The 15,877-nt window shown below is 35.8% G+C and overlaps 1 protein-coding gene across 5 annotated transcripts in view; it reads right to left on the bottom strand.

Moving 5' to 3' along the window:
• Positions 1–15,877, bottom strand: part of ATRNL1 (attractin like 1) — a 513,588-nt gene that overhangs the window by 144,643 nt on the left and 353,068 nt on the right. The window contains exon 27 of one of the 5 annotated variants that reach the window (XM_030487975.1): positions 13,393–13,467. The exons of the other annotated variants lie outside the window; for them this stretch is intronic. Coding sequence (XP_030343835.1) covers positions 13,408–13,467 — 60 coding nt within the window. The 3' untranslated portion in view covers positions 13,393–13,407. Of the gene's footprint in view, positions 1–13,392; positions 13,468–15,877 lie in introns of those variants that run through there. 5 annotated transcript variants of the gene reach the window in all.

The following is a 15,877-nucleotide window of genomic DNA, read 5'->3' as shown; positions in this document are numbered from 1 at the left end:
TGGAGTACAGAAGTTATTAAAGGTACTATAGGGGAACTTCTGCATAATGCCTCCCTGCACTGGTGGAGAACTCTTTCTCCATCAGTGTTCAATGGTTTTTACAGTGCTTAAGACAAAGTAGTCAGATTTGGCAGTGGGAATTGAGACCATTGCTAATAGGTTCCAATGGCTTCAGCTAATGCCATCAGGAGATGAGAAAGATGCTCCTCCTCACCTGGTATAATGAATCACATTATACAGTGGGGTTTTGCAATTTTTCATACATTAAGAAATCTTGCTTTGGTAGCTCAACTATTCCTTATGCCCCAACTGCAGGAGGAGAGCACTAATTTGGAAAGCCCACTTTGGAATCACAGACCAGAAATCAACACAGGCAGCTTGGCATGGTTGGGATATGGATCTGAAAGAATCAGTTGTGATTTTTCTTTTCAAGGCCAGGTTGGATTTCAAGGCCAGGCTGGATGGAGTCTTGGGTGACATGGTTTAGTGTGAGGTGTTCCTGCCCGTGGCAGGGGGGTTGGAACTAGATGATCTTAAGGTCCTTTCCAAACCAAACCCTTCTATGATTCTATGATTCTTACGTGCAACTTTAATCCTTGTATTAGGAGAAGGTAACATGAAAATCTTTCAGCAGAGAGAGACACCTTGATGACAGGCAAAGGGAGATTGAACGATCACACTCAGTGGATTATTAAGCTCAGCATTACTAAATTAAGAATGTACGTAGCCCCACATTTCTCTAACTATATTATGCCTTTTATGTCCTATATTGCCATTTTTGAGGGTCAGTACATAGGAACTACTTACACCTGGGTAAGTAGCAATAAAGAGGTCCTGGCAAATAATTTGGTTATATTTGGCAACTGATTATATTATTTTTTCAAACTTCTACACAATTCAAAATGCAAAGTATTCTACTGTCCCCACAGCTTATTTCTTCACCACTTATGGATACGCAGATGAAGTAGGAAATGTTTTAGTATTTTTGTTTTCTGACAATATATATATTTAGCATGAAGTTACAATTGCCAATATCTGTGATTTAAATACAAAAACTTACCCTATGTAAGTACACCAAAATGGTTGTTAAACGTTTACTGCTTTGTCCATGCTCCAACACAAAAGGTAGGCAAATGTAACACTAGCAAATTTAGTTTCATACAGGGATACTCCTGTTTGTACGTACAAACCACTGATTGTAAGACTACAGCCTTACTAGAATAATAAGTTAAAAAAAAATAATTATTTGAATATTTGCCTTGCTTTATAATTTATCAGCATTTTGACTCTCTTCCATTTCAATTCTGATGAATGAATCTTATCATTTCAACAGTAAAGATTTGCTTGCAGTTATATTTCACTGGCCTTTAAACTACTGTGCATTCATTCCTGTCCTACAGGCAAAAGTTATTTCTGAGTTTCTCAATCTTTGATGGAGGGAAATGTTGACCTAATTCTCTGCAACTTTAAAGGCAAAAGACATCAATTATTTTTAAACATGGCTTTTTAAACGCAAGTGCAATAAAAGGTGCTCCAGTAAAATAAATAAATTAAAATTGTGGTAGATTAAATTATTTTCTTTCAAAGTGGAACCAATCACACCTCACAAATGCAATCTTCCATTTGACTATAGCAACATTTAAATGCTTAGTGACTATACCAATTCAAACAACTAGAGACAGTTTTTTCTCTATTACATCAGTTCGTATCAGAGTCCTCACGGGTATTTTTTCCTGAGAAATCCAAACATTTCCAAAATATATACCTTAAAATATACTCTCAGCTATAGTCTCTCTTCCTATGTTGAAAATAAAATAGGTCTCGTTGATCCGTTGAGCACACAATATTTCTGACAATCAGTTTATGATGCTCCAGCATGGATTTAAAAATAGGAGTTTATTGTAAGAACTCTGGCTTCTTTGATTGTAGTACAATTTGGTGATCAACTGAGAAATGAATGGTGTTTGTATCTGAATTAGTCCAGAGAAAAAAAAACCACTGGAGTTCACAGATGCAGGAGCAGAGATGCATGTACAGTAAACAATCCAGCTACTTATTCCTCTTTTCTTCATTTATATTCCATGAGTCAAGGCTTACTGCAGCAAAGTATCTCATTCATTTTTTTTAGGTCCTGTATTCTAACTACATTACCTACACAGCAGATTAGGTCCTTCTCTAGTCATGTCCTGCCTAATTTTCAGAAAATGAAACGTGAAACATATAGTCAGAACTATACTGATAATAAGAGTTGGTGTCACTCAGACTGACAAGGTCCAAGATATGCTAAACCAGAATCATGTACACCAGAAACAGAGTTAATGATGAAAAGCAAAATCAAGAAAAATGCCCAGTACAAGCTGCAGAAATGTCACAATTTTTTTCCTCAGGTGCTTACTTCCTATGTCACCAATGTGATAAAAAAAATAGGATGGCATTTCACATCCTATCAATGAAAGATACCCATTTGTTAGTTCCCAGCTAATGATAAATTCTGCCTTGTGTTTCTGATAAATTTTAAGTTACATTCAATCACATACAGATAACATGGAGACCTGTAGATATTATTCTACAGTTCAATCTACCTTCAGTAATAACATAACAAAATATTTAACAAGTTAGATGGATTTGTATAAAAGAACACTCTCCAGTATGTAGAATTAACTAAAACACAGTTAAATCTCACAGAATAAGAATGCTGTCTTTATGCTGTATGTTTTCCTCCACTACCTATATTGTACATTTGTTATACTTAGAAAATTTTAGAATTCTTCATATTCATCTTAATGTAAACTGTACATTGAATATTTACAATATGTAGGAACTTATCAGATACAGCTATATAAGTGGCCACACCAGCACATGTAATAATTATACCAGCCCTTACTACCACAGCAAGTAGGAAAGTATGGCAGGATATTGGCATTATTTTTTCCCACAGTGTAAAATGGGTATTTTCACACACTGAGTTAGGTCTAACATATTTAATATGACTTTTTTTTTAAGTCAAAGTAAGATTTATACAGAACGAATGCAAACAATTTACATACATATAGATATCCCCAAATTCATGCATTCTATTTGATTCCAATGCATATTAGGCTTTCACTGCTGAGTGAACAGTACTTTGTAATACAGCTGGAAAGTCAAGTGAAGAATCATGTTGTCTACAGTCTGCTAGACAAGCCAAGCTATCTGTAAGCCGGTTTCCTCTTTTTCAAAAAGAAGTGTCAAGTCACTCACCAATACAGAACGGACAGCAAAGATGAGGGAAAGCTAGAGCTAAACCATATAACACGTTCTCATGTGGTGCATGATCACGGGTAGGAAGGTCAAGCTCTCCAGCCAGCTACTGTGTGATAGATAGAAATGCACTCTTTTGGATGGAGGGAATCAATCACGTTTGCTCTATACAGTACAGAACTGTGACATCTGAACCACAGGAAGAGATTGTACCTGGATGAAACCCAGGTTTGGAGCTGTATAGATGATGAAGAACAGCACTTCATGCTACCTGAAAATACAGCTTTCAGAAGGTGTAGCAGCCTTCTGAACATTTCAGAGATCAATGTTCACCTGACCCAAACCAGAATTATTCAATTTTTCATCCACTCATAGATATTTTCCCTGAAACATCTCTCTTCACATACAAAACTGACATTTAGATAAAGTAATATTTTTGAAAAGAAAAACATGCTATTTAGCCTTAGTAACAAATAAAAAGAAACATTTAGCATAGGGAGCACTGCCATCACTTCCAGGATTTTACTCATTCTATACATATTTTGAAGTCATTCAGAAACGTTTCTGATCCTAATGAACATCAAAGAATAACACAAATTGTTATGTACAATCCAAACAAAACTGAACTGCGTGGAGTAAGACATAGCCAAGATGAGAGCTGACACCCACTCTACTGAATTTACTCTGGGATTTTTTTGCTAATCTTGTATTTCCAGACAATGTTTTGGCCCTTTTTCATACAAACTGCAGATAGGCAGCTGTGACTCAGCTGTACAAAACAGCTCTCATAGTTTCCTCTCCTGGGGCATTTCTTTTCCAGAAGCAAACTCATTTAATGTCACCTCAGCTGCCACTGGCAAACTCACCAGCAGTGCAGAAGAATCAAGCAGTGATGTGATGAGGTCTAGCACTCCCTGAGCATGTCATTTATTTTTGTGATGAAGCAAAAATAGAGGCTGGACCTGCAGTTTATAATTTGTAAAAAGGACATCTAACAGCACTTCACCTGGACACAAATTACATTTACTTTTCAAAGAGTAAACCTCTCTGAAAAACCTTACTGTGTGCCATGCATTCTGCGGTGTCAGCTGCATTTCTCAAAGTAAATTTACTTGTTTAAAAGAAATGCCATCAGCAATGGTACTGTATATATAGGTGGCTCAATACAGAATGTTCTTTTGTACACTTCCATACAATTTCTAATAAAAGGTCTGATTCTTAGCTGTATTAACAAACCAACCTGCACACCAAGTTGACATAAACACCTCAAAAAACTGGGCATTATTTGTAGGCATATTGTTATTTCTGCTAAAAATATACAAGGCTTTGATGCAAAGGTCTGCAGACATCAACCAGACTTAAGATATGCGAAAATCTCCTTAAATACATGCCTGCTTTCCATAGAGGCGGTTTTGAAAGGCTGTGTTTTAACCTGATGCTGCAAGACAACTGTGTGCTGTTAGTCTAAAACTAGCCATGCATAATATGGAGCATGGCTACTGTGTTTCTTAATACAAAATGACATGGAACATTATTTGCCACATCAGGAAAAGCTGAAACTATGCCCTAAAGGCAAAACATCCTGAGTCATAATTCTTCAATTATGATGTTTAAGATCATCCACTGTTGTGTGAGCACTGAGAAACGAGGCATAATGAAGTGGGTTATGCCAGGTCTGACATTTCAACCTGCTTTCTGATCATGCTGACTTTGGGGATCTAACTCAGTTCTGTCGTATAGCTCTGTGTGGCTTATTATTATTTCCATTTTAATATTAAACTAGAAAATGTCTGAATCTGTTATGGAAGTGTTTCACGCTATATTAAAAAAATAATACAATCACAATATGTCCAAAAGAAACACACATATACTTTAAAATATTTAAAATCCAGGGAGAAATATTTAAAATTTCGGGAGCTAGAGAAATAGGAGAATTATTCAGTCATTATTATTGTCAATAAACCCAGCACATACTGATCTGTACAAGACTGTCCATTTTCTTATTGTAATTCACTACCCTGAACAAGATCATTGGGGAATGGTACCAGGAAAGAGATTATAACCACAATAATATTTGGGCAAAACAAAAGCAGTAACAAATAAAAAACTAATGGAAAATGTTTACGAGATTCTTTCTCAGCCTCCTAGCTCTCTCGTAGCCACTTTAAAACATATTTAATATTGTATGTAACAGAATTCGTAAGTAGCAACAGGGCTTTTGGCTAACCACCCTGACAAAAGAGATTGTAGGAGGCAGCAGTCTCCACTCCGCTGGGGTGAGATCCTGTCTCTGCAGCCCTCGCTCTGCCGCCCGAGTGAGCACTGCAGCCATGGGGAGCTTGGGGGCTGCAGGAGTCATCCCTCCTCTCCCCTCAGGAACCTGTGCTGCCTCTCCTTTCATGCAGATAATATAGTAACTCCTTTCTCTGACTTGATGCCCCTTCCCTTTCTCTTCTCCCTCAGCTTTGGTATGGCTTTGCTCTTCCCTTCAGAAACAGCAGAACCTGCTCAGGGCAGGCTTTTTCTGCCCTGCTTCGTCAGAGACCAGTTATTCTGAGTTTTTGACAGACAAGGATGAGTGTGAGGAACACCTCTTTCTGCACTGTTTCACACCTCCTCCTCCCTGATGGCCTCCCACAACCATGATGCAGAGGCAGCAGTGGTACAAGGAGACCAAGCTGTGTACTCAGTGGTGGTATGCTATTTGGGTTGGTTCACCAACTATTCCCTCAGTTTAGGAACAGAGACAACAAGAGGAGCATCCTTTGTTTGCCCCACTTTGGAGATGTCTGTTGGACCATGCAGGTAGTGTACTCAGAGAAAAAAAAAATCAACAAAACAAAACAAGAAGTAGATTAGCCACTCCAAGCCATAAGAATGGCTTGACTAGCAAAAAGAGAAAAGCTAAAATTTACCATTCTTCTCCTGTGATTATTGTGAGGGAAAAAAAAAATAGAGAATTATAAAAAAAGGACTACATTCATATTAATCTTTTCCTCCTCATAATACCCAAATAGGAAATAAATACACTGCAAATACACACACAATTTCTGCATTACGAGGTTTTCCCAGGACCCATACACAGGCCATACCACAGCAGTAAATATTGCTCAATGCATACAGATACACACACAGAGCAGTAACTCTCCAGAAGACATAATATTTTAGAAAATTTAATCTAGTTTCTTCTCAGCTGTGGGGCAAACATTATGTGGATTTTAATAGAATGTTGAGATACATTAAGACTACAATAAATACATGTACAGGAAGATATCTCTTATTAAAGCAGCAATGTGAAGCCAAAAAAAAGGGGGCTAAAAAGCAATTTAGTGGAAGAACAAAGATTTTGGGTATTAATTTACTGCCACAGATAGGAGCGTACAACTAGCACATGCAGAGAACATTTCCTATGCAAACAGGCAAGACAAGCGAGTCCATATTTTCCCCGGACACATTCAATAAAAGACAAACATAATATCATTGGACGAGTAAAAATCTCCCCACTGATTTTTATACTGAAATATTTTTTAAAACTACAGGCATTTAAAATCTAGCACTTGTGGTACAGAGAAACCATCTGGGACATGTTCTCAAACGTGACACAATCCTTGCCTCTGACATTATCCTGTGAAACATTTATTCAGGGTCCGCGGCTTTTGATAACAGCTCAGCATACTGCTGCTGTTCTCCAATTTATTCCTCAAGTTTTTGATCTGCCTGCTGATTATCTCTGAGCCAGTGGTTCAGAATCTTAGCTTTTCCATCCTGCATCTTACCATCAGCAAATTCCGTAAAGGAGAAAGGTCTCAGTGGATGATCCCACCTTCTAACAGCATCCTACATGTTTTTAGCAAGAGTAAGGCTGTCACAGCAACAAAACAAGTGAAGGCTGTTATGCCAGAATTCACTGCTTGCAGGGATGGAAAAATGACTTTGGTTTTATTTATATGCAAGCAACAAATAAGAATCTTCCAATTTCCACCGGTGTTTTTAGCCACAGAATCAAACACAGTGCAACATGTTCTTATCGAGGAACTGTGCTACATGGCGTATTACTAGACAAAATACTAGACAAAAGTGGTGCAATCAAACTGGATGTCTCCTTATTTCGGCCTGTATTATGCAAAAGCAGGGGGCTGGTTAAAACTCTGACTTTGAGAAAAAGCCAAATTTGCATCTGCCTTCACTTTGGGAATGTGCATGAACTGTGTTATGAAGGAGGTGTGGATAGCCCCCATGTTAAGAAGGAATAACTGAAAAAAAGGGAAAAACACTGGAATTACATTCATATCCTGATGTTGTGTAAATAACATAAATGGCAGTACCATGGATGGTGTGTCCTTGTATCATCCATTTTGTGAGACAATCAGTATTTATTTGGAAAGACTTGGAGATTCTAGAGAAATTTGTGTGAAATGTAGTAATTCTAAAGAAACCAGACCAATAAAGGACAAATAATCCACAGAGGCATTCCTCACTCACATCTTCCTAAATAACAAACCCCAAACAAATCCATGTGAATATGCATAAAACTAGCATAAAAATCAGCACCAGGGTCTTCTATTTTGAAAACTAGAGTACTTATATGATGGCAGGCATCAGAAAAGGGAGCAGACTAAGACTCCAATAACAGATCAGTGCTTTTTATTTTGGCAAAGGTAAATTATTAAGATTTTTGTGGATCTGCATAATATAATCTGTGTATATTATCATTTGTTCTTTTTCATTAGCTTTGCCTCAACAGCAGTAGCAGAATGGGAAGCAATGTGTGAAGGCAAATTTCAAGAAAGAGAAATGCGATATTCTAATAAAATGAAAGTAATGACCATTTCACCTAACACGTCTAATAGTGGCAAAGCTCCTCATTATGGATGCTGACTGCATATAATCTATTCACTCTAAAGTTGAATTTAATTGTATTATTATTTTTATATATACCATATTGCCTCAAAGCCACAAGCCAGGACTTCTCTGCATTAACTGCTGTGCAAACAAAGGAAGGAGGGGGGTTTATGGTCCAGAGAGTTTATATTATAATTTCTTAATTTTTGATGAAGAGTAAAAGATAATCTGAATGAGGCATTCAGGCATTCAAAACCAGAAAGCATTTAGCTATATAATGCAGCTCCTATTAACAATTCTCAGTCTGCATTCAGAAAAGACCATTACTAGATACACTGAACATTGCTATAAACTGAGAGTTAATTGGATAAAATTCTCTTTAGGTATAAATGCCTGAACTAGCACTAACATCAATGGAATGATGCCTATTTACAACAGAATTTCAATCCACTATCAAGAAAAGGTGTCAGCAGGAAAAAAAATGCAGCCGAACAAAAACCACACACACAAACAACAGACTGTAAATTACTAATATCCGTTAAAAGAATGTTTTTTCCTATAACTACAAAACTAATTTTACTTCAAATAACATAGAAGTAGTAATTACAACAACTGCTCAACTGCTATTTTCTGGACCCAAAGACTTGCTGAAGGTTCTGGGTTGGTAAAAAAGAAATCTGGTTGTGCTTATTGTACTTTTCCACCTGTAGTAAACATTGGGACACTCTAGGAAAAACCTGCTCAAAGCTAAGGAGGTATGGTTTTATGTCCTCTGTGAAATTTAGAAAACAGAAATAAAGGCATTTGATTACTATAAATTAACAAAATGCTTTCTTCATCATACAATATATGCCAATGTATGCTTACTACAAAGATTTATAACAACTGGAAATTATTTAAGCTGCAAATCAGAACATTATTTAAGAGTAGGCACACTGAGCCATGTCCCTTTGACCTCCCAAGATCTTTCTCTGCTGCCTTTAAAGGACATGTCTAAATTCAAAACATAATAATATGTCCATATATCAGTAATTTCCTAAGGTATTAAGCATATAACTGGGTAAAATACGCTGTCACAAGCTCCAGATCCTGACACGCTACTTTTATATAATTTCTTGAAAACACTGAAAACATAAGCTAGATGTTATTTTACAATAAAACTTAGCACTTGATAGTAGCCATTACCCAACTGTATTTATTATAATGATAGAGCTAAACAAGAAATCATCACTATTGAATCTTAAATATAATACGAGACTTGAACATTCTTATAAGTCAACAATCATATTCCCAAATGAATAACTGTTGCAGGAAGGGAATTGCAACCACTACAGAAACCTTGTGACAAGTAAGATTGTCAAAATTTCAAAATCTGATGAAGTATTTTTGAAATTGAATCTGAGCTTTAAAAGTAACTCCACTATTAAATAAAAACATTGTTCTGCTCCCTCACAGCAAATAGCAATACTTATTTAAACTGATTAAAGTATATTCTCAAGATGAATTTTAAGAGGTAATAAATTGCTTACATGGTCATTATTCCCATTAAGTAATTTACTTTGAGCAAAAGAGGATAGCACTGTATTTTCAAGAATTGCAAATGTAACAGAAATTTTTAAAACTATGGAAGATAGAATTGGATCTAATACAAAAAATATTGGTTTAATAATAAAGCAACCATTCTTGCAGCATGCGCATACAATAGTTTTGAAATTAATCTTTAAAATTACTTTAAGATTTAATAATTATATGTAAGTTAAAATTAGCATGCAGTGTGCTGTGATAGTGCCACCACTGGGTGGTATCATCCAAGTCTATTATTCAGTGGAGCAGAGAAATACCAAAAAATAATTGGCCCGAAAACTCTCATTTTAATTGCTCTGCACAGCCCTGGAAAGCAAGTTTGATGCCTCTAATATCAAGGAACATATCCAATTCTGAAAATGAAGCAAAATGGATCAGGCTAGTCATAAAGAAATTATAAGCACTGAGCCAGGGTACTCTAAACCACCTTCAAAACAAATGAGAACAATTTTGGTATACCAAGTAACAACAAAAGAAACAGCTCACACAGGCTTGTTTAGCATTAAAAGAATATTTAGACTCAGGAGCTGGATATGGAGGAGTTGTTCAAGGTTGGAATTTAACACTGGAGTAAAGCAGGATAGCCATGAAATTTGAGGGAAGCAGCTTGTGGTGAGGAATACCAGAAGAGATCAGAGGCTTTTAGTCTACACAGAAAAAGATCAGTATTCTGCCTTCTAAACCACAGGAATGACTAACTAACTAGTCACAGTTAGTCACTAGCTAGAGCAACTGTGTTGCTATACACAGACACATCTCTCCTAGCATCCCCTTCTTTGCTACATTTTCCCCCATCTCCAATCAACTTTCCACCTTAGAAAACCATCTACAGTCAAAAGATGCAAAGTCAGTTTACATACACATGCTTTATTTTATGTTCTTGAAAATATCCTGTGAACTTTCAAAGATACATTTTTTTAGCATCTCCTTAGTCCAGGGCATGGAAAAAATATTTTTCTTTCTTTTCAGCTGTTGTTGATACCACCTCCCCCAGGATCAGACTTATGGAAAACTACCCTGCAACCTCACTTCAGAGGGCTCAAGTTTTAAAATTCTTTGTATTGGTTTTATCAAACTTCTCAAAATGTCTAGTCTGCAGAAAAAACCACTTGGCCAATTTTCAGAAGCTTAGTATCTGTGGGGTAATAAAGAGATGTTTAAGTCAATCAGTTCTATAATGTAGAACTATAGCATGAATGAGAACTTGAAGAGTGACTCCTGTCTCTTTGTTATAAATACCAGATCTGTCTAGAGACCTAATTTTATTTCATTATGTGTGGTTTGCCATGTCAGAATAAGTGTTAGCTGCAAAACAGTAAATCTGGGACTGAGTGGTTAATAAGCGTGCTTTAGGTTTCACTGTGTGAAAAGTATTGTTGCAATTGTTTTTTCATCTCAGAGTGCCTGTTGAACGCTTGTTTTCTGTGTCTAGAACCACTTTTACAAAATGCATTTTTAACTACCGTAGTTGATCATAAAGGGAAAGACGGAGAAATAGAAGGATATATTACGCAAACAACCTTGAGATTTCTTTTTCTCAATACAAAAGACACTGATGTTTCTTTGCTCATCCACCGGACTCTACAGCATGATAAAAAGTTGAGTTAATAAACTTAATTTTAGACTGGTAACCATTTTACATTCTAAATGAAGGGGCGGGTATTTTTTAAGCCTACTGGATAAAATATATTGGGTTTGGTGTCTTGGAAAAATAAAGGGAAAAGTGGATCCTGCCAGGATGAATAAATTACACTGGCATGAAAGAAGGACGGAACAATGCAGTTGACACCAGATTAACATCTGGGGTTAACTGCCAAAAACAATGCAATGCTTATTAGTATCCAACAGAAAAGCTCATCCTCTGTCCTGGGCCACATTATTCATTTGCTTAAGCCAAACAGGCTCTTCATCAGCTTCTGTCTTGCCTTATGTTCTCATTTCCCTGGAAATGTATGGTAATGAAGGTCCTTCTAACAGATGTTCCTTTAGACTCATTAACTTCTGAATCTTGTTATTCATTTTATCACCAAAAATTAGTTTATTAGAACAAACAATTATGGGAAAATAGAAATTCACAAAGAGCTTTCATCATGATACTTAACTCCAGCTACCGATATCAATTGAATGTATGCAGATGCTAATGAAGTATGATACTTGGAGATTGTCTTAAGCGATGAGGGAGTTCCCCACATCTCAAGAGACAAAGATATCCTGTGTAACTTCAAGCAAAACACCATAAATCATTGCTTATCAAAGACTCAAATAGCAACTGTCCTGGTTGTTGACAATAACTAAAGGCACAAAGCACTTTGATCCTACTTGCCTGAGGGATAGTTATTTAGTGAGCTAAAATAACACTTAAAGACTATATAAATAGTACTATAGCAACCAGCTTCGAGGAAAACATTAAAGTCTTGATGATTTCATTAAAAAATGCAAGAAATAAAGCCCTACAAAGAATGAAACACAACTATGCACAGGATTTACTTCATGACACGTAGAACATGATAAATGGCTGATCTTATTTAATATAGATCAAATTATTTTAATGTTTCACTTCTGTGGCAGAACAATTAATTCAGATTTAGCTGTTGAATTACTGTATGAAATTCAGATACTGAAGGATGGTACACTTTATTTAAAAGAAACCTAACGTCCTTATAAAGGTATGTCACTACTCTTCATTACCATGTAGACTCTAAACAGTTCTGTAACGATAAAAATCCAGACAGTTTTCTAATATTTTAATATAATACATGAGATTTAAGGAAATGTAAAATGTCTTCCCCAGCATGAAGGCTTTTAAAATCACATTTGTACTTCTATTAAATCTCAGATGAAAAAAAATTCACATGGTCTTATTTGAAGACTAACAGCAACATGAAGTCAATACCTACATAAAAAAGGAAAAAGTATCTTTTCAGACTGAGCCGTGTAGTAGATTTTAATTACTTTTAAGAAAAACAAGTTTTAAAATGTAACATGCCAACAGGTGAAATGCAGCTGCAAAAGTAATATTTGCAACTTGCTTCAGCTCTTCTAACTAAATCCAACACTCGTCACAATTTAAAGATTCTAGTTCTAAAAGCATGTATTGTCAACCAGTAATTCTTGTGATTCTGCTCAGTAAGAGACATTGATGAGATGGGAAGAACAGTGTCAGGATATATTAACAGAGATAAGCTATAACCTCTGGTGAAACTATTCCAGGGACTTTTGAATTGATTGTCAGTCTGAGGTTTTACCTGCACATATAAAATGAAAGAAAAAAGGTTTTTCAACACATAATTTACTAACTTCCTTTTCTATCATGTGCTTTGGGTTTTATTTACCATCTGGAATATCCCCCAACTGTATGCACCTGACAGTTTTCTAGTATTTTAATACAATAAATGAGTTTTAAGGAAATCCATCCTTCAGAAGAATCTACATTATGCAGTTCCATGCACCAGAGACACAGCAAACTTACATTTCTTTCAGAAGCAAAGGGAACTCTGTTGAAAGCCAGAAACAGTTTTATACATATTTGATAATCATGAGTAAAGTGAAAAATGTCGTGTAGGCACATGTCTGTGATGCATTTTGGAGTCATGCAATCATTTCTGTATGCTTACGTCTTACTAAACAATCAGCTTATGGTTTGATTTACGCATTTAAATGAGCTAAGCATTCTTACCCTGAACAAGGCAGTACTGTATTATCCTCAATTACTAAGAATCACATGCAGTTGCATTTCTCACTTCAATGAGGCAGAAGGAAATTGTGGGCCAGTTGCTTTCCTTCGAAATATACACACCGATTCTAAAAAAACCCAAAATATTTTTCTGTTTCAGTTGATCATCAGATAACTGGTAAAGACAAGCAAAACAAATGAGTACTGTGCCCTGGGGCTAACTCATGCTCTCTCAAGAAATCAAGTTCATGGAATTACAAAAATGTTATGCCTGCCAATGACACTGTTGTGTGTGAATAGTGCTAAGAAGAAAGATTAAAATAACCCATTCTTTCATAACTCCTGCAAAATATCTGACAGTTGCATTCACTACCCACATGTGTATGTGGTTATATAGAGCTGACAAACATTTCTGCAGGGACAATATAAGGATGACTTAATTCTAAGTATTTGGTCCCACCTTTTTTTCTTTTTTAATTAAAATATAACAAGGCATTCCAATTTCACAGTCAAGAACAAAATCTTCAATTGTAAAAAAAATCAAACAGACCTCACTTTGAGGACACTCTCATGCTATTCAGTCAATTTCCCTTAAATTAATATATAGTAATTACTTTTAGCTATTTTCCTCTAGAATCATTCCAACCAATGATTTGCCTTTCTTTAGGATTTGAAGGGTGTGCGAACAAAGAGCTAGGAAATCAAAATCTCTATAGTATGTAGAAATGAGAGAATCAATTAAGATGAGATAATCAATTAAGCTTTTACTTAACAGAAGTATTCACCAATTTATATATACGCTTGCTATAACCAATCCCTGATTTTCAAAGATGTACTGCTGCTGCCATCCTAAAACCCACATTCACTTCAATGTGCATTACGGACATGCTGCATTTTTCAGTGTTGACCCTTTGGGTCCAGCCAGCATCCCACTCACGTCTCACACCATGGTTGTAAATTTTTTAATTCATTCAAGAAACGTAACTTACTATCTTTACAAATAGTCATACCCACACCCATACACAATACTTTAAAATACATGAGGAAAATGTAGAAATGAAGTTGTATCAAGAAATGAAGTGGTTCAAATACAATCACACAAAATTACCACCAATTTAACCAAAATAATTGGGTTTTGTGATCCAATGAATATACAGAAGATATTTTTCTTGGCAGTGCTTCTGGACAATTGTTACAAGATGATGGTTGTCTGATTAGCAACCCAAACTTTTAGGAATTATTTTGGGTGTGAAAACAATGGAAACATACTAGTTGGACTGCAACTCTGAATATAAAAGGTCCACAAATGAAAACATCCCTAGGGAGGCGCTGTGTTGCAAACGACAGCACCCAGCTAATGGTAGCACCTTCCAGTACTATTTACAAGCCCCAAATTTGTTTCTTCAACCTTAGGTGTCTTACGGACACAGAATTAAAAACAAGTCCCACCTCAAAGAGCTTTCAATACAGGCATAAATCAAAGAAAAGAGATGAATATTGCAGGATGGAAAGTAGGTCATAGTTGGTAAATGGACATTAGGTTGGCAGTTACCAGAAGAACTGAGTCATGATGGCATCAAAGTAAAGTGGATCTGAAAAAGAATATTTAGTATAGAAAAACTATGTGACTGAGGAGTTATTCAGAAGAAACTCCTTCTGTTTTTTCTTAGGGTAGGATAATTGCAGAGATTATGAAAACATACTAAACGTACATATAAAGGTGTGTGTATATATATATACAGGGAATTCTTATTCTACTCAAAATGTCCTGCTCTTTGCTTGAATGGGAGTGCCACTAATCAGTCAGTGCCCAGTCTTATGATACACAGAACAATTTAAACCAGAAAGACTAACTACCACTTAGCATGTGTATTGGTATACAAAATGGAGAAGAAAAACAGCTGTCTACATTTTTTCACTTTAGAATCATCTTTTATGCTGTGTTATGTATAGGGCAAATGTGTGTGTTAAATTTCATTTTCATGGATAAATGTGTAATATCAGCTATCAGGCTGTTAGCTTCACTGCCTTAAAAAACCAAAACATACCTCACTCATGTAGGACGTCCTGTTAAAAATCAGGCAGCGAAAAATGATAGAAACTTCCTTCTAAGCATGCTGTCTTTTGTAGCAGCAGGTAATGTGTTTGGTGAATTTCCAGAAACTTATCCCATCTGCACAATTTCTTTCTTAGTTACAGAGTGCTAAAACAAAAAAAATGCATTCTAGCTTCCAAAACAAAAAGGTAGAGATTTCCTCAACTAGTTCATTAAGCTACAAACCTTATAGAGGAATTTCTGCAATGCATGATTTAAATGGAAGAAATTTTAATGACAAAAGCAACCTTACAGATCAGATCAGATATTTTAAGGACTAATTTTGAACTATATCTGGTATTTGCATAAAATCACAGAGATTTCTGTAATTAATGATTGCTATGCTAAGGGACTAACGATTTCAGATTAAAGTAATTCTATTCATTAACGAAATTATTTGTCTCATATACAAAGTAAAAATAAAAGCTTTTACTGCAGCTCAT

The sequence above is a fragment of the Strigops habroptila genome, chromosome 5 (genome assembly GCF_004027225.2).
Source record: "Strigops habroptila isolate Jane chromosome 5, bStrHab1.2.pri, whole genome shotgun sequence".
Taxonomy (NCBI): Eukaryota; Metazoa; Chordata; class Aves; order Psittaciformes; family Psittacidae; genus Strigops; species Strigops habroptila.
This window is presented reverse-complemented; position numbering and strand designations above follow the sequence as displayed.